Here is a 19,706-nt window from a genome sequence, read left to right as displayed (position 1 = left end):
ACCTACAGTCCATTTTATCCCTTCTTTAATTCCACCCCCACTGCACTTCCACCCCTGACCCATGGATGTTGCTGTTTCCCCTTAAGAACTGGATCTCCGAAGGCAGGGCGTCCCCTCCCACACACTCCCTATGTGCACCCCGGGGCCCTGTGCACCCTGTGCACTCAAGGAGCCTGGCACACTTGGGGTACGGTACGTGGCTCCACCTGAGGTACGAACTCAGGACCTTCTGCATGCAAAACAGACGTGCTAGCCACTACACTATGGAGCCACCCCCTTCTACAGTCCATTTTTGTCTTTACATTTCACCATAATTTTTTTCACATCTTTTCATTATTTTTGTTGAGACGTATTGTTACAAGTGTAATTGCAGCCCTCTAAACCCTTCCCTGGATCCAGTCCCACCTCCTGCCCAGAGGTCACCACTCTCTTGAATGTAATAGTTCTCATTCCCAGATATATTTTCATACTTCACTGAATACAGATATTTCTATAAGCAGTATATTTAGAATTGTTTTATATGTTTTTCAGAAGTTTATAAAAATGTATCATATACACATATCATTTTGCTAGTGTTTTGCTCAACTTTATTTTTGAGGTTTAACCATAGAGCTGTAGTTCATTCATTTTAACTGCTTTAAATTATTCTAATATATTACTGTTCCATAATTTATTCATACACTTATTGATGAGCCTTTAGGTTGTTTCTGATTTTTTCACTATTATAAACTGTACTGAAATAAAGATCCTTCTATATATCTTCTTTTGTGCATGAGCAAGTTTTTTTCTCTAAGATAAATATCTAGAAGTGGCATTGCTAGATTGTAGGGCATGCATGTCTTCCACTATATTAAGTATTGCTAAAACCTACACGCTCACCGCAGTGTATCAAAGTGTTAGGTCTTTAATGTTCTCATCAGTGCTTGGTTCTTAACAGCACATTTTGATTACTGTTTGTTGTTGTTGTAATTTGCATTTCCTTGATTCCCAGTCTAGTTGAATAACTTTTTAAATATTTATTGACCTTTCAGATTTTTTCTTCAGTGACTTGTCTTTACTTACTTTTCTTTTGTATTGTTTCTCTCTTTTGTGTTGATTTATTCCTTATATATTATGGATTCATTTCTCATTTTGGCTATGTGACTTAGAGATTCCTTCTCCCAGGTGAAAGCTTATCTTTGCCTTTCCTCTACAATGTCTTTGTTTTGGAGAAATTTAAATTTTTACTGTACTCAAATTTCTTCTAAATTTGTCTCTGGCATTATTTGTTACATTTGGGTCTTTGACATACCTAGAACTTATTTTTGTAAGTGGTGTGATGTAGGTGATTTAGTTTTTTCTTTTCCTCCTACATAGATAACTGTTTATTGAATGTTTTATCACAGCATTAATCAAGGATGTTTCTAATAATTTTGTGATTGCTACTGGTCTCTTAAAGGTTTATGAAAATTACTCGTTTGAAGAACTGCGTTTTGCATCACCAACTCCTAAGAGGTAAGGAGTTTCCTCAAAGCATGTCCAAAACGTGTTGTCAACTACTTGCATCCTATATTTCAACTTTATTTTCCATAAATGAATATTTTATACCATTTTTTAAAAATTTCCAATAAAATTTATCACAAATTTAATAATATATAGATTTATAGTTAGAATGTATTTATATTCAACTGAATTATTGCCAATATGTTACATAATACTAAGGTACTAGAGAAAGAATAACTGTTACCTAAAACATAAATTGGCTTGTTTAAGGTTGGTTAGTTTGTGGGGTTTTTTTCTCCCCTGTTTTTGCTTCCCTCTCTCCTTCACCTAATGAATTCCAGAGTGATTTCAGTGTTCTTTTGATTATGAGGTCTTAATTTTCAGCCTCTGAGTAATTCTGTTAATTTTGGAATTAAGCAGATTTTTTGACTTACTATTTTAATTGCTGGTTAGGAGAAGTACTTTTTTAAATAGATGCTTGGAAAAAATTATTAGATGGGTTATACTTTAGAGAAACCACCTCCATGGAATTTAGAAAAAGCTCCAAAGTTATTCTGAAAAAGCATAATTACTTATACATTTCATTGTATCACACATATCACATGACTTATTAGAAATTAACATGTTGCTATGACTTTAAGCAGGGGAGTGATATAATCTGATTTATAGTTTTAAAATATCAGTCTGGCTATTCTTAAGAATGAATTACAGGGGAGCAAGAGTGGGAACAGAGAGATGAGTTCAATTATTAAATTGCTTGGACTAGGAGTAGAACAGAGTTAGCAGTAGAAATGAAGAAGTAGATGAGTTTGGAATATACTTAGAAGATAAAACCAATAGCCTTGCTGCTAGAATGGAAATAAAGAGGTGAAAGAAAGAGAAGAATCAAGAATGATTGTAGCAGCAGTACAGAGTATAATACATGGCAATATAAGGTTTGGCCAACTTTGACCTGCAGACCTAATCGGGCCTGTTTTTGTAAATAAAGTTGTATTAGAACACAGCCTTGCTCATTAGGTTATGTATTGTCTCTGGCTTCTTTCCCACTACAATGTAGTAATTAATTGTGACAGACTGGTGCAATAGACTAAAATAGCATTACAGAAAATGCTGTTAGCCCCTGGTATAGATTATTATGATTTTTACGAGGATCAAAAATCCTGAGAAACGAGCAGGTGTTTTTTTGTTCTGTTTTGTTGGGTGCTGGGGTGAGTGGAAAATAGGAGTTCTTTGGATTTATTAAAGTTGAAATGCCGAGATGCCTCCTAGTTATCTACGTGGGGTATTTATGGGGCAACTGGAAATAATCAGTTTGAAATTCAGGGGAGAAATGAACTTGGGTCATTTATATAGAGATGGTATTTAAAACTAAGGAATAGATGAATGCTCAACTAGAGAGATGCTATTCAAAGAAAAAAAGAAAACCTAGACCCAGATCCTGGGGCATTCCACAGTTAAAGAGTAGTCAGAAGAGGGAGAGCCAACCAAACACTGAGAAAGAGTGGCCCGTGAGATCAGAGGAAAACCAGGAGAATGTTGGAGAAGGAAAAAGAAGTCATTTCAAGAGTGTCGGAGTTGTCAGCTATCAAGTCTCAGATTGCTAAGGACAAAGAAAAAAACATTGAATTTTGGGATGCAGTAGTCATTGATTACCGATATAAGTAATTGTAATGACGTGTTGGAAACAAAAGCCTAGGATAAGTTGTGAAAGAGAATTGGAAGTGAAGAAATGGGGACTGTGATTATAAATAATTCTTTAACTAAATTTTTATATTAATGGGAAAAGAGATATGAGGCCTCATTTGAAAGGGCTGTAATATCAAGAGGAGGTGTTTAATTGGGAAATTCTGAAGTTTTTATGGAGATGAAGTAGAAATAGAAATGACAGTGTTTCATCTTTTCTTACGGCTGAGTAATATTCCATTGTATGTATGTACAACAACTTCTTTATCCAGTCATCTATTGAAGGACACGTTGGTTGCTTCCATGTCCAGGCCACTGTGAATAATGCTGCTATAAACATTGGTGTGCAAATATCTTTTCTGATATGGCTCTTCAAGTCTTTGGGATAAATACCCAGTAGAGGGATTGCTGGATCATATGGTAGATCAGTTCTTAGGTTTTTGAGGAACCTCCATACTGTTTTCCATAGTGGCTTTACCAATTTGCAGTCCCACCAGCAGTGTATGGGGGTTCCTTTTTCTCTTCATCCTCTCCAGCATTTGTTATTACTTGTCCTGTTGATAATAACCATTCTAACAGGTGCGAGGTGGTATCTCATTGTGGTTTTAATTTTCATTTTCCTAGTAGCTAGTGAAATTGAGCACCTTTTCATATGTCTATTAACCATTTGTATGTCTTCTTGAAAGAAGTATCTGCTCATGGCCTCTGCCCATTTTTAATTGGATTTTTTTTTTATTGTTGAGTTGTATCAGTTCTTTGAATATTTCGGATATTAGGCCCTTATAGGAGGCACTGTTTACAAATATGTTCTCCCATTCAGTTGTTATCTCTTTACCTTGTTGACAGTTTCTTTTTCTGTGCAGATTTCTACTTTGATGCAGTCCCATTCGTTTTCTTTTGCTTTTACTTCCCTTACCTTTGAGGTCAAATTCATAAAATCCTCTCTAAATCTAAGGTCTATGAGTTTAGTACCTATGCAATTTATTGTTTCAGGTCTTATATTTTAGTCTGTGATCTTTTTGAGTTTATTTTGGTGTATAGTGACAGATAGCAGTCTAGTTTCATTCAATAGCATAGATGGATCTTGATATCATGCTAAGTGAAATAAATCAGATAGAAAAATTTGAGAACCATATGATTTCACTTTTTTGTGGTATATAAATCTGAAAGCAACAAATGAACAAGACAAACAGAGACTCATGGACACAGAAAACAGCTTAGTGGTTACCAGAGGGAAGAGAGGAAGGGTAGAGGTAGATGAGGTAAAGGGGGTTAAGTATGTGGTGACAGAAAAAAATTTAACTTTGGATGGTGAACACAATGCAATATACAAATGATGTATTATAGAATTATACACTTGAAACCTATATGATTTTATTAACTAATGTCATTCCAATAAATTTAGTAAATAAAAGAAGAAAAAATATAAATGATCCAGTAAAATGGGAGAAATTGACAATGAATGAGAGAAAGCAAGGTAATTGCAGCACAGAAATGCTGAGGAATGAGATTCACAGCACAAATGGAGGGGCTAGCTTTGAATCAAAGACCCAGGATATTTCTTCCATTGTAGCAGGAGAAGACATAGAGGAAAGTAGGTTTATTAATTTGATTGCAACTTTGAGGTTTTATCTCTTGCTTCAGTTTCTCACTGAAGAAAGTGATGTCATTATCAGCAGAGAGTGAGGAAGAGGGTTGATGGAGATTTCAAGTGAGTAAACAAAAATGAAATTTAGTCATTTTGGAGAGTAAGAAAACATGCTATGATGGCAGGGCAGTAGGATTGCCATTTATTGTAATAATACAATCAGAAACTAAATTTTTGTTGATATATCTTAGTGATGTTGTCAGCTGTTTAACCAAAAGTAAATTTTCCAATATTCGTCTTCTTTCTTTCTAGACCCAGTGAGAATATGCTGATCCGTGTCAATAACGATGGCACTTATTGTGCAAACTGGACTCCAGGAGCTATTGGACTCTATACTATTCACGTTACCATTGATGGCATTGAAATAGGTATTTTTTTTTTTTAATTATGAGTTACTTAGTACAAAGAACTAGAATCAGAATCATCTTTCTGTTCTTTAACTTGTATCATAGACATGGACAGGTTTCATAACTTATATGGGACTTCATTTCCTCTTTTATAGTGAGTACTGACTTTGTACATTCATAAGGTCTTAAAATTTTGTAATAATTTGTGGTGTCATTACAGCCCTCATGACTCCTTCCCTCCACTCCCTAAGGTGACTGGTCAGGAATGATCTCCTCCATGATGCTGTATAACTATGTATACCTCGTCCCCCCTCGTGGTACATCTTTCTTCCTTTCCTGGCTGTGAGCAGAGACCATCTCACTTATCTTTGGATCTCCTAATCTAGCTCAGTGTTGAATGAATGAATTTTCTTCATCCACCACTAATTTTGAAAAGTATACTGCTTTTCCTTTAGACATTAATCTTTTTTTATTATTATTTTAGAACTATTCATATAACAGAACTATTCATATAACAGTAGAACAATATTCATATAACAGTAGAACAATACTCTATTAAAGTGTTTATCAATATGAATTCTTTGTGACACTGTCTTTCCTAATGTTTCTCAACAAAAAGAGTTCCTATGATTGGGTAGATTCAGAAAACCTAGTATAATGTAGTCTCATCTTAGACATTTATACAATTCACATTAACATATTAGGGATTCTGAGAAGTCCTAAAATTAAGAATCTTGTCTAACTTTGTTTAACCCTTACATGAGACCTTTGCATGTGGGGAAGAGGGAGACAGGGTAGAGATATAAGTAATACAATTAAAAGTCCACCAAAATACCCTTTGGGAAACTCTAGTGTAAATAGTTTGTTTTTACAGTGACGATAAAGAGGTACTTCACATTGATGTAACTATGCAGAATATATATTAACGTATCTGTGTAGAATGAGATGTAGTGAATATATCTGTATCATTCCAGAGACCTATTGTTTTCAGCCTTTGCTACACTATCCTTTATTTCAACATATCCATAAAGCCTTTAGTTCAGCAAAGTTTTGTTGGTTTTGAGCAAACATTATTCTGGGTAAGACAGTTCTGTTAACTGTTAACAATTTATTGATGGTTGGGAGATAAAATAGGCAAACAAAATTATATAAGTAGCAACATGCAAGAGGTACACATTACAAGAATCAAAAGCAGACAGAGTTCAGAACAGCTTCATCTTCACTAATAGTGGGATGAAAGAAACTGATAACAAAGTAGATAAGAAAAATCCACTTAGATTTGTTTTTTCTAATGACACTGAAGAAAAAGATTCAAATTTACTTGGAATCATCCATTTTATTCCCTACTTTTCTAAGTCAACTTTCTCCCAAGGTGACCAAAATGTCATACCAAATGTCAGCTGGGACCTTGCTTGACCATAGGCAAGAAGAGATAATAATTCATCAGAATAATTATAATAATAGCTAACATTTTGGGGGCACTTAATATTATGTCCAACATTGTTATATATGCGCCTTATTTATTTTAAATTATTTCATTTTCACAACAGCTCAGTGAGATAGGTGCTATTCTCGGTCACATTTTATAGATGAAAAAATTGAGGCACAGAGAGTCAAACAAATAGTGACAAACATGGGAAAAAACAAGACAGTCTAATGTGAGAACCCCAGCTTTAAACTGCCATGCTGTTTTTGCCTGTTAGTAGTAGAGATGGTTGGTATGGACGATGGGCAGTACCCTGATCTGATGCTATGAGATATATTTGGTCATACAAAGGTTTCTTTCTTTATTATTTTTATTTTTTAGTATGATTTTCTATGTTCCAGATAAAGAATGTGAGCCCTGCCTTTTTTTCTTGAACTCCTAAGACACCCATTTGGAATCTCAGGGTCATTTTTCAAATATTTCTTTTTTTTAGCTATAAAAATCAATCACCTTGAAAAGACAGAATTCAGATATTGTTTTGTTTAAAATAGCTGTGAATGTATATAAGGTTAGGTTTAAGGATCTTCCCTCCCTTGTATTCTCAAATGTTACAGTTCTCTTCCTTTTCTTACAGATGCTGGCCTAGAAGTAAAGGTAAAAGACCCACCAAAAGGGATGATACCACCGGGGACTCAACTGGTCAAACCAAAGACTGAACCTCAACCAAATAAGGTTAGGCTAGAATGAAATCCGAACCTGAATTGGTTAAAGACTCGTTAACTTTCTTCATTGATGGATGCTTCATGGTGGCCATCAAACATTTAATATTTTACTTGATTTCAGCGTTTGAATTCTAAATATCCCTAAATAAATTTGAAGAGTAGGTCATTGTAATTCTAATCATTTCTAAATTATAGAACCTGTACTTTTTGGCTTTTTGGTATAATGCTATAGTAATTTATAGGCTTTGTGTACTTTCTGTTATTGAAAATTTACAACTAACAAAAAGTCTGCTAAAATTAAGTGTATGAAGTTTACAAGTTGAAGTATCTTATGCTGCTAAGAAAAATTAATTTCCTAACATCTAAAGAGTAAGTAGAGGAATTTTGGTAAATTTATTAGAAAGGAAACATTGGTAAAGAATTTATATTATGCCTTTCTAAAAAGAAAAAAAATAGCTTTTTTCTCCTTTTTATCATGTTTTCAAAATTTAGATAGCAAATTATAAATATATAAATAATTGCCTAATTTTTAAAGGTAATGTACATTTTAATACTTATAAAAGTTCTATTGTTATAGATAAGCCACTGTTATTTACACAGGGAAACCAGCTACAAATAATTTTGGAAACTTTCTCTGAATTAATAATACTTTCAAATCTGTTTAATTTTATCTCTTATGATTTGTGAGATCTCTGTTCCATAATTTTCCCTGTCTATCTTTGCCTTTCTCAGGTTCGAAAATTTGTGGCCAAGGACAGTGCAGGGCTCCGTATCCGTAGCCACCCTTCCCTGCAGAGTGAGCAGATAGGCATAGTGAAAGTTAATGGAACTATCACTTTTATTGATGAGGTAATTTGTAAAGAAATACCTGGTAATAAATTTTGGACAGAAAGTTTTTGTATTGTTTGCACAATAATAACTTTACTAAATTTTCTGTTAGAATATGTCTTAAGTAGTTTGGTAGTGTTTGAAATATTGTTTGGCAAAATGTGTTTATTGAGTTTCAAATATTTCATTTATTTTTCTTTATCAATAAAGTAACTAAAATTATATTTTTAACATGAAAGGAACTCAGTTAACACAGTAGTCAGAACCTGTACAAGTACACACTAAAAATGGCTACAGTGTTCCTTAAATTTTTAAAATATTGTTTGTTTTTAAATGTATCTTACTGTATTGCTTTAACATTAACAGTATATTTTTCTAATTATATAACTTATTATTAAAATTGAGGGGAAGGAAGACTTATGTTCTCTTGGGAAACATCTGATTTTATGTTTAAGCTGTTTATCTTAAAGTGTGATTTCTTTGAGCTTTTACTCCTAAATGATACTGTTTTTTCCGTCTCAACATTCGATTTATAATATTGCTTGGCATTCCTTGCTGCTTTTTCCTTAAAGGTTCTCTCATACTTACCTTCTGCAAAAACTAGATGCTTAATCTCCATGTCCACCATTATTTGCTTGCTCTGTAGCCTTTCAGCCCTCACAAGCCTCATAGGAGTTACAAGAAGGCATGGCTTGTTTTTGTTGCTTATTTCCATAGATCCACAATGATGATGGTGTATGGCTGAGACTGAATGATGAGACCATAAAGAAGTATGTTCCTAACATGAATGGTTACACTGAAGCCTGGTGCCTGTCTTTTAATCAACATCTTGGCAAGAGTCTCCTGGTCCCTGTTGACGTAAGTAAAAGGTGGTTTTAACAAGCATTATAGGTACACTCTGTCCTCATTACACGGCTTTCTTTAATTAAGGCTTTTCAGTTCTGAGGTAAACCACAACTAAATTACTTTTACTTTATAAGTGCTCGACTTCTTGTGAGCTTCTGTGTAATGAAGGTGGAGTTTGGCAAGGCTGAGGCCCTTAATACTTATGATCCATCACAGGCAGAAAGTAGCAAATGAAAACTAGTCTACTGAGTTCTTTTCAAAGAGGTACGGTTGCATATTTCCTTTTCCTTTCTTATTATACACACTACTGTTTGGAATGAATTCCAAACTAAAATTTGTAAATTCAGATTTATTATACATTCAAAAATGTGTATAACATTTGCTTTTTATGTTGGCGTTTTGTAATTATTTCTCTGTGTCTTGTCTAAGCACGAATCTTTTCTTTTCTCGGCTTATAATACTATTATATTAAAATAAGGCGGATTTTTAGACTTCTGGTGCTATAGTGTTTTAATTGAAGCTGAATCCTACCGTTTGAGAGAATTCATTGATCTTCTTGACAAATGCAGTAGAATACTTAAAGCCAGTATTCACAAGATTGGTACATCACTAAATGTGATAGTAACCCACAACTCTTTTTATAATTTAAACAGAAAAGTATGATTTTTCTTTTTTTCATCATCATCACATGTATATACTCTTTATGACACTGCTAATAAACAGCACTGTGAAAATTTTATTTAAAAAAAACTTAGTGTTTTAAACAGTTAAATTTTTTAAAAATCAGTATATAAGTTAGCTTATTATATTAAACCATTCAATGTATTATTTGTTTTTCTCCATGATAGTCTAGAGTAATGATCTCCTAAGTTGCGGTTATATAGGATGATTTTTTGAGAAAGAAAGTAAGGGAACTTCTCTTTATATTTATTGACTTCACTTTTTAATATTCTTGTGTATATGTTGTCTGACAGTAAGTGGGGAAAGATGTATGCATATATTTTTTTACTAATAGGTATATGATGAAAAAAGTTTGGAGAATGTTTACGTACCGCTCTACTGAGGATAAACTAAACAGTGACAAATCTATAATTAAAATTTAAAATTTTAAATCAGATCTTTTAAAATTATCCTCAGATTTGTATCTGTAGGTAAAAATGAAAAGGATTTTGACCCTCTGAAAAAGAGGTATTACTCTGAAAGAGATATAATAATTCTTTATCATCTATGGCTAAAATATTGGCTTTAAATGGTTTGAAACCATTCTTTTATTATAGTAACCAAATATTCCTCAGGATTATGAAAATTTTATTTTAAATGAAATAATACAGTTTATTTTTAATTTCACCAATTTATACTTTCGTGTATATTAAGTTCCTAGTAAGGCATTATATTATCTTGACCACCTCCCCCACTCTAATTTTTTTTTTCCGAATTGCTTTGTTCATTTGAGGAGATGCTTTTATGAGAGGAAGATACTCACACATATAAACTAAGAAATAAAAGTAGAAGTAAGAGCAAGAAGTGCTGTGTGTTGAATTCTAGATCCCGTGGCTTTAAACCTCATCTAAGACACAATTTGTAGCAGACAGTCTTCTTGAGGCCAGAGAGAGAAGGGCAGTAAAAAAGATAGGAGAGAAAGCTGAATGGAGTGAACCATACAGATACTTGTTGATGGGTTTTCACTGAAATGTGAATGAGGAGGTTATCACTGACTTATTTGAAGAATCTAGATGCAGAATATTGGAGATAGAAAGTAAAATGAACTAGCTTTCGGTATTTTCTAGCCTTTTTTCATGTTTAAGAATAACATGAGTTCTATTTTAATATAAATAACTCAGTGTCTGGTATCATTAAGGCTGAGGATTTTCTGGTTCCTTTATTTTAAGGATGATAGTGACTTGAGATTTTTATAAATTAAAAGAAACAGTAGGAAAGGAGTAAATTAAAGATGTAGGTAAGAAATCTGAAGATTGAAAAAGGAGGAGAAAATGGAATTCAGTCCACATTTGGAGAGTCGTTTCTGTGAAGGAAGAGGGGATATGTATGACAGTAGATAAGTTTTTAGGGATGGAGGGAGAAAGGGAAGAGGTTGAAGGAGACCATGATATTTCCATAAAAAGAAGACAGGAAGCCATCAGTTGAGACTGAAATAAGTGAGTTAAGTTAGAGGGTTTAGAAATATAAAAATTTGGAATAATGTTTATAGAAGTAGAAAGAAGCATCTAACAGAAAACTACTTGTTTGGTATTTTGAGGCCACTAAGGACCCAGTGAGACCACTGGATAGATCCTTTCTAGATACCCTTCCTCCCATATAGCCCTACGTGTCTAGAATTAAAGGAGCCAAGAAAGCAGATTATAGCATTAACTGGAATTTTCTGGGCTGCTATGAGAAAAAATTAGGGGCAAAAAGGAATTTCAGATGCTGTTGGAAGAGTAGGTGAGATCGCTACCTGGGATCCAGCCTAAATTAGAAATGCAAAAGGACAAATGGAGGGTCTAAGGAACTTGGACGACTTAATAAAATCCTAGAACAACATAGTAGGTGCACTATAGTTAAAGAACTGGAAGGATGTAGGCAGTTTGTGTGATAAAGTAGAATATTTGAATATGGCCCCAAACAGATCTGATATAAAGTTGCTTTAGTGTGGGTGTTAAATGAGGACCCACACAGAATCAGAACCAATGAATACCTTATTCCGGAGGGCTAAACATGATAGGGCATAGAGGGAATAATGATATTTTCATAGACGGAATAATAATTCCATCTCATGCCCTAAAGGAACGAATACAGCTAAATAAATGCACCTTGCTACTTCTTTCTTTGCACCTGTTGGTACATTTACTACTGGAAAAAACACTTTATACCTATTCTCCCTTTTTACTTTAGTCCATTTGCAACTAAATCAGCTATAATTATGGCTTATAATTGTAAAATACTGCTAAGTGAAAAAAAAAAACTGAGAGATTTGAAATAAAATTAGAAATAACTAAGAACTAATGGCACTAACTTAAGATCCAGAAGTACCGAAAAGTTGCCTTCAGCGATGTTTACATCTACCTCTTCAACCTTTTCTGGTTACAACAATTTTTCTTTCACATCAATGTGCAAACCTTATTTGGATCCTGTCTCAAGTAAATTGTTGGGCAGAGTGGGGGCAGGGATATGAAATTTGAACGCTGACTAGATATTTGATGAACTACTTGAAAAAGAAAAAGATTACCAGAAATAATCGTGTTTAGAATGAGTTTTAAGTGATTTTTGTTGCACTGTCTTGTTTATTTAATCATGTTATAGAACTCTTGTTTCCATTGTAGATATGTACATTAGTTAAATTTTGGCCTGGCTAGCAACAGTTCTATTTAAACATCATTACTAAGAAATAACGGCATCCTAACTTAGACTTTAACTCTGTTTTAGCACTGTAGTAATGCTCTAGTTTAGAGATTAAATAGCATTAGACATTCATATTATGACTGTATTTTTAAAAATATTTTTAAATTAATGGAAAGAATATGAATATGAAGGATACAGATCCTTTTTTGTGAGGTTCTCATGGTCTATTTCCCTTCTTAGAACACTATGTTCAGTTTTACATCTTACAGTCTTTGTGTTGTTTCATTCATCTAGAATGCCTTTTCTTCCATTTTTTTTTCCCTTTTAAAATATTTTCCTTGTTGACCAGGATTAAAAATTTCTCTTGACATTTCTCTTCTCTGTACTTCCCAGTAATTCTGTAGCTATTATTTATTAACTGTTCATGTAACAAATATTTATTGAGTTCTTATTATGTACCAGATACTAAGCTGAGAAGTAGACGTTGGGTAGAGAGCAGAGGGGAGGGATACACAATAAATAAATGGAGTACAGTTCTCGCTCTTGAGGTACTCACTATATAATATGATAGACATACTATGTTCAAATAATTAAGTTGCATTGTGATAAGTTATAGAATGGCTTCACTTATTGGGTGACATTTGAGGACGTCTTGAAGAAAAGTTACCAGGAAAAAGTGAAGGAATGTCTAGACAGCATCAAATGTCCAAAATTATGGCGGCATGCTGTGTTTGGGAACTGATAAATAGTTGACATGAGTGAAGCAAAGAATTGGGGATAGCAAAAAAGTGCTGGGGAAATTAGGTTTCCCTCTGCCTTCTCAGGTAGCACTGTGTGAAAGCAGAGAAGGCTTACTTCTTTCTCCAACTACCCTATGTTTAGGTGGGTTTTTATTTTGCCTTCAGCCCACTTGTAATTATATACTTCTTATTTCTGTTGTTAAACTCCTTAAGGGTAAGGACTCATTAAGGATCCCTTCTTACTCATATTTGTTTCTTCCAAAGTGTTAATTACATTTTGTTCGTGATAGGCTTTCAACATTGTCGAATACTAAATTTTCTTCCTGGCATTTCGTTTGATCATGCTGCTTAAAATAATTTCTAACACATTTATGCTCCTTACCTTAATTCTCTCACTTAATTTTCAGGGTGACTCTGTGATGTTAAGTATTTTATCATTCTCATTCTTCCAATGACAAAAGATAGCTTATCTCCCAAGATCGTAAGTAGAAGTAGTGGAGCTGGTTCAGAACCCCAGTTGATGTGATTAAAGCCCATGCTTTTAGGTTTGTCTACTTTAATCTAGTGGAGAGATGAGGGTTAATAAAATTATAAAAAGATAAAGTGAATATACCTATAAAAATCATATTACTTTAGCTAGAATGCCCAAGTTAAATAAATATGAATATTTATAACTTTAGGGGTTGAATGAGGATGAATACCATGATATATGTTGAAGGTGACATGGGTCAGTCTGAGAAGGCATACCTGGGGAATGTTGATTTTAAATTAAAATTCCAAAGATTTGGAAACTACAAAATGTAATCTAGTAGAATGTTTCATACTTCAGGGAAAATATAAGTAAATAAAGAGAGGATTAGTTATACAGATGACACGGGAGACATTTGATGGCCTAGAATAGAGCCTACATTTTTTGGAAAAACAAGTTTACTTCTACGATAGGAGAGGCACAATTCTGTGGATACTTTGTCAAAAATCAGTTCTGCCAACATCGTGAAGGAGGCTGAATGGTGGAGAAAGTTTATATCAAGGAAAGTAGATGGTGCCTCATTGTAAGTGTGCTAAGGTACCTTTTTAATGCCCATATTGTCTGAATTCCTGCGAAAGCAACTTGGATCTCCGAACATTTCAGTGCATTTATACAAACCACTTCTTATCTACTTTGGCTGACTGCTCACTGTTCACATGTAGAAAGTAGGCTGATTTTTCCAAATTTTAGGGCCCCGAAGATTTAATGGAGAGATAAAGAGAAAATATCATTTGGTAATTAGGGTAATTGTTAAAATTAGCAAATGTTTCCTGCATTCTATGTCCAATTTCATTCTTTTGAGATACCCAATGATGCCTGGTAGTCACAGCTTTAACATATCCCAGATTTCTTGGTTTGGTTTTATTAATAGATTTATGTGTATGTGTATACATAACCTGATTTTTAATCTTAATAAATACTAAATATTTACTTATTAATTCACTATTAGTAAATGTGCTATCCTAGATGGTTATCAAAAGCTTCTTTTCACACGTTAGCTTGGCATTTAAGTTTCTTAAACAGAATGAGATTTAGGCAATTACAATAACATTGTGATTGTGTATATACTATGTTTAATTTTTCTGGATATTTTAGCTTTTTCATTTTAAAGATGGCAATTCTGAACTCTGTGCTTATCTAGCACAATGAAAGAATTATCATTTTTTTTTGCATGGGCTTTTGGCATGTTTGGTCATGTATTTTCACCATGAATATTATTCACTTATTTGATTTCTTCTGTGCCTTGAAAGATTATCAGCTTAGAGTTGCAATTTGGTGTTCATTAATTTAGTTATGTTTTTAGTATGTTTTAATTTCCTAATTTTCTTGACAGAACTTTTTTGCCTATAAAATAGTCTTTGAGGATAAAATAATTTAGATTTTTTTGATATATATGTGTATTGCATATGTTATATACATATACACACATACATATATAAATGTATTACACATATACATATATACACAAATATATGTAAATCTGTATTAATCTATAAAATAATAGTGAGAAATTATTGCACAAATTCTTGTATACATGGATGAACCAGTAAGGACATCCTTTTTCCCCAGAACCCTTCAAAATGCTTTGCAACAAGTTTCCACTTTAACTACAGGGAAAAGACCCTATCCTCTATTCATTTTTAAATGTGGAGGGAGGTTCTGTTTTGGATATTGCTTTGTTTTACATTTATTTGTGGGCATATTAATTGGAAACTCATTTTTCCTGGCTTTTATGTGTCTTATATTTATGAATTAGCATATATGTATGTATATGGGAGTGTGTCTGCATCTGTCTGTACACATATATATGAGGAAAATACAGAACTAAAGAATATAAGGTCATCTAAAATGGCTTATAATTGGTTGTATTGTTTCTTTTTGTGTTGAAATCTTGAATGATGACAGCTTTTATTAACATTTGAATATCCACTTTTTTGTACAAAATAACCATTTATCACAGTATGTACATAAGCAGTAAAATTGTGCGATTATTACTCACTGGAAAGATTTTAATTTTAGATCAGATAAATATATTCAATAGCATGATATATTTGTGTAAAATGTGTTTCATTTAAATTTTTATTATGACATTTTGTGAAAGTGTTGATTTTTCTGGGACCATGCTGCTGCGAATTGGTTGTTCTTTAACAAAATATTTTTAGACTTTACCATAGTGACTAAATGCTCTGTGCATTTCCTGAACTTTGAAATGGAGAAAACTAAGCCTATCTTTTGATAAAAGATTCAGATTGTATGTTTTTCTGTATGCTTTCTAAACAAATTTGCTAACAGCTTTCAGTAACATTTCCAAATGATTTTTTCCCATTTATAGAAGAGAGGAAAATTGAAAATTTACTCAGATTTTCTTTTTTTACTTTTTGAATTTTTCTTTTTTAATTTTAAAAAGTATTAACTAGTCACATATACTACATGCCATTATTATTCATAATATAGTCACATTATCTATACAATCTATATTATTCATATTTTCTTTATAAAACCACAGACCGTTTTCTGTCATGAAACAAATCTGGGTTGTATTGGAACAGATACATTGTCAGTTAAAGGAGTTTTAAGGTTTCCTTCTTGCATTGATTGTCTTAAGCTTTAAATCAATGTCTGGCTCTTAATTGTAGTAAATGGCATGACACACTATATCCATGGAGAGCTTTTGACAAAAACTTATTTATCAGAATTTCCTTGATGTATGGTTTACTCAGGTGGCTTCAGTCTCGGTGCTGGTGCTAGAGCACAGAGCAGTGTCATTACTGTGAACGCATCTTCTGCAGCTGATATCCTGTTCCCTTTCTATGTTGATATTTTTCTTTCTTAAACTTTGTTGCTCAGAATATCTTTAATGCTAGCCAAGGAGTCAGGGATTTGGACGTATTTTCATGGACTTCCAAAGCTTTTTTCCCCCAGGTGAGTTAACTGTAAGGAACAATCATACATTATTCAGGTATTTCAGCATGTATAACAAATTTCCATTATATCCTTTGAAACCTTTGCTTAAGATTAATAATTTTTTTAATCAAAAATCTATAAAAAGTGCTGCAGTTGTGTTTCCCCTGTAATCCTTTTCCAGTTAACTACTTCTAACAATGAATGTATTATTAGTTTAAGTTAAACTTTTACGTGACTTCCAATTTGTTATGTTTAATTTTATGGCTAGCTTCTCCAGCATTTACACCCAAGTCTAACTTTTTCTGAACTAGCTTATTTAGGTGGGAGAGTCCCGACCTTATGGCCCTTCTGTTTTTTTCCGATTCTTCCACAATGCCCTTTTGAATGTTCGTCTGAGAATGGGGCGGGAATGCAGGGAGAAAAAAATAACATTGCAATTCATCACTTCCATGTGCTGGTGCCAGGTCTTACATTTCTGTATTGAATAAAACATGTATTTTAGGATTGCTTGAGAATGAAAGACTCAGTTCTGATTTTATGTCTATCAGTTTTTTCTGTACTGTTTAGTATAAAATAATAGGCTTTGTTTTAGATTTATTAATTTTAATAGTTTAACTATTCAATAAAATATTAAATATTTTGATAAAACTTCTCATGTACTGCCTTTCACTGAATAACCTGCAGTTATTATTAGTTTTTGCCAAAACTTACCTCTCAATGTTACCCTGAATGATCAAAAATTGGAAATATTGTTATACTTAATTAAATGCTCTAGACATATCATTAAAGACCAATGACATTTTTTTTGCTAAATCTATTAATATTTGCTTGTGATTTTTGACATCAAACCATGTAATTTTATTAAAAAATCAATTGTAATAAGGACTAACTTGCATCTCCCAACTATAAAATAGCATAATGTAATTACTAAAATTGATCATTCACAACTGGACATTTTAAAATATTTACCGAAAACCTTGTGAGTGTAGTAGCACAATTTAAAGTTTAGACCCTGCCCTCCATCTTTATTTTGAGTCCTCTTTGTATTCCTATAGTCACGTATATAAATTTTTTACAAGTATACATCTGTGGGTATATTAAATAGATTTTTTAAGGTTATATTAGATTGTAAATCAAGTGTAAGTTTTTCAGGTATTTAAAATTCTCATCTATATTAAATTGCCAATTATAGCTAAAGAATTTCAGATAAACACAGTATGATAATTACAGTAAATGAAAATAAATATTGTTCATAGTGCACATTTGTATAAGTAAAAATTGACGATTATTGATCACCACTATGAAATTTACAAAATATTATGCGAAAGTTAATAGTGGCTCTAAAATTTTCCCTGACCAACCACATTGAATTAGAGTCACAGGTAAACAGAATTCTTGAAAACACATGTTTTTAACTTCAGGATAGTATTTTTAATTTCCTACTGTGTAATAGATACGTTTACATTCCTCTTATATGAGACTGTTTATAGGGATAGAGCTATGCAGTAATATTTTATCTTGTATAACGTGTTTTCTCATTTTTATTCTAACATTACTAAATACTAATTTAAACCTAATATTTGAAAAAGTGTCCCATTATACTTATCTTTTACTCTATTTGACTATAAAGCAATTTATAGAGTGCATATTAATGTATTTAAAAATGCAGTGTCAGTCTGTTTAAAGGAGTAATAATGACAATAGAAGAACTCCCAGTGTGGAACTTTATTTACATTTAGTTGGGAAGAAGAGCAAATATGGGAAGGTTATTATTTTTCTGCATCGAATTCACATAAACAATTTTATCACAGCATTAAGATTCAACAGAAAATTTAGGGCATTTTCTTTTCTTTCATTTTAGAACTCTCTTTTATATCAAAATACATTATATATGTAAAAATCCATCTTTAATGTTACCCTCTCCTCTCTGCTAAGAGTATAATCACCTTTTTCTGCCAATAGCATTAATATATCACTGTTTAATAATGACATTTTATTTGTGCTATATTAAGAAAGCATGAGCTATTAAAATCTTACAAACATTCATATTTCATTCATAACTAGTACATATTAAGATGTAGCTGTATTTTATGCACATTTCTTCATTTTTATCTGTTTATCGATGTCTCTAGAGTCTTCGCACCTATTTTCTATATTTATAAATAATTATTACAAACAAAAGTCGAAGGAAATGAAGATTTAGGCTTTTTAACGCATATCAACATACAGTAGAAGTACATTAATAATGATTCAAAATTATTCAGTTGTGGTTCACATAGTAAATTATTTTTGTTTCTCCTGCTGTTAAAAATTTCATTAAAAAGTAAAATGTGGTGGGCAAAAGCCCAAGATTCAATTGCTGTCCTATTATATTTTCTTCTCTTCAACTTTATTTTAATGATTATTCAGCATTGAAAAACTGAACAATTCTTTAACGGTTATATTGACTCATACTTCAGTTATCTTTGGATATGTATTTTCTTTCTTAATTGACAGTATTGTTGAATTTGTGTAAAAGCTATTAATAGGAAGATGTTGAAAGTGATCAGAGATTGTATTTTGTTTATTTTGTTTTCCTATTCAAATTTTCAGGAACCTAAAACTAATACTGATGACTTTTTCAAAGAAATAAACTCCTGCTGCCCACAGGAAGCAACAATGCAAGAACAAGACATGCCGTTCATGCGAGGAGGGCCAGGCATGTACAAGGTAGTAAAGACGGGACCTTCCGGCCACAACATCAGAAGCTGCCCTAACCTTAGAGGTATCCCAATTGGAATGTTAGTTCTGGGAAACAAAGTCAAAGCAGTGGGAGAGGTATGGATTCTTGTAGCTTCATGACTTCTAAGACTTTCATTTTTAATATAATACAACCAAAGCATCTCTTTCTTCCAAAGGTTGCCATTTCCATCTCAGGTTTTTAAATGTTAATGTTCTTTGCCTTTATGCATATTGAAAATACTAATGTAATTTTCTGTGCTTCTTTTCTTATTTATTCTCATAATTATCCTTGTGAAAACAATATATATATATATTAACAAAATGTTGTATATTGTATATATAAATGTTTGGTATTTGTATATATCTTCTTATTACTAGAAATGTACTACACTGTCATGGATTAACAGCACTTCAAAATGTTTGCTGTGGGTCGATATGGAGATGTGACATATACAGAGGGTTTCATTTCTTTTTTCCTGTTCATGTGCCTC

The 19,706-nt window shown here is 32.6% G+C and overlaps 1 protein-coding gene across 12 annotated transcripts in view; it reads left to right on the top strand.

Moving 5' to 3' along the window:
• The window catches only part of MYCBP2 (MYC binding protein 2), a 238,192-nt gene that overhangs the window by 156,029 nt on the left and 62,457 nt on the right, over positions 1-19,706 (top strand). For 9 of the 12 annotated variants that reach the window (XM_039886905.1, XM_039886906.1, XM_039886908.1 and 6 more), the window contains 7 exons: positions 1,439-1,494; positions 5,066-5,181; positions 7,221-7,318; positions 8,041-8,157; positions 8,854-8,994; positions 16,438-16,512; positions 19,087-19,311. In XM_039886905.1, coding sequence (XP_039742839.1) covers positions 1,439-1,494; positions 5,066-5,181; positions 7,221-7,318; positions 8,041-8,157; positions 8,854-8,994; positions 16,438-16,512; positions 19,087-19,311 — 828 coding nt within the window. The remainder of the gene's footprint in view (positions 1-1,438; positions 1,495-5,065; positions 5,182-7,220; positions 7,319-8,040; positions 8,158-8,853; positions 8,995-16,437; positions 16,513-19,086; positions 19,312-19,706) is intronic. The other 3 variants (XM_039886904.1, XM_039886909.1, XM_039886910.1) reach the window with 2 other exon arrangements.

The sequence above is a fragment of the Pteropus medius genome, unplaced genomic scaffold (genome assembly GCF_902729225.1).
Source record: "Pteropus medius unplaced genomic scaffold, Ma_sr-lr_union100, whole genome shotgun sequence".
Taxonomy (NCBI): Eukaryota; Metazoa; Chordata; class Mammalia; order Chiroptera; family Pteropodidae; genus Pteropus; species Pteropus medius.
Note: the sequence above shows the minus strand (reverse complement) of the source record. Positions and strands in the feature narration are given on the sequence as shown.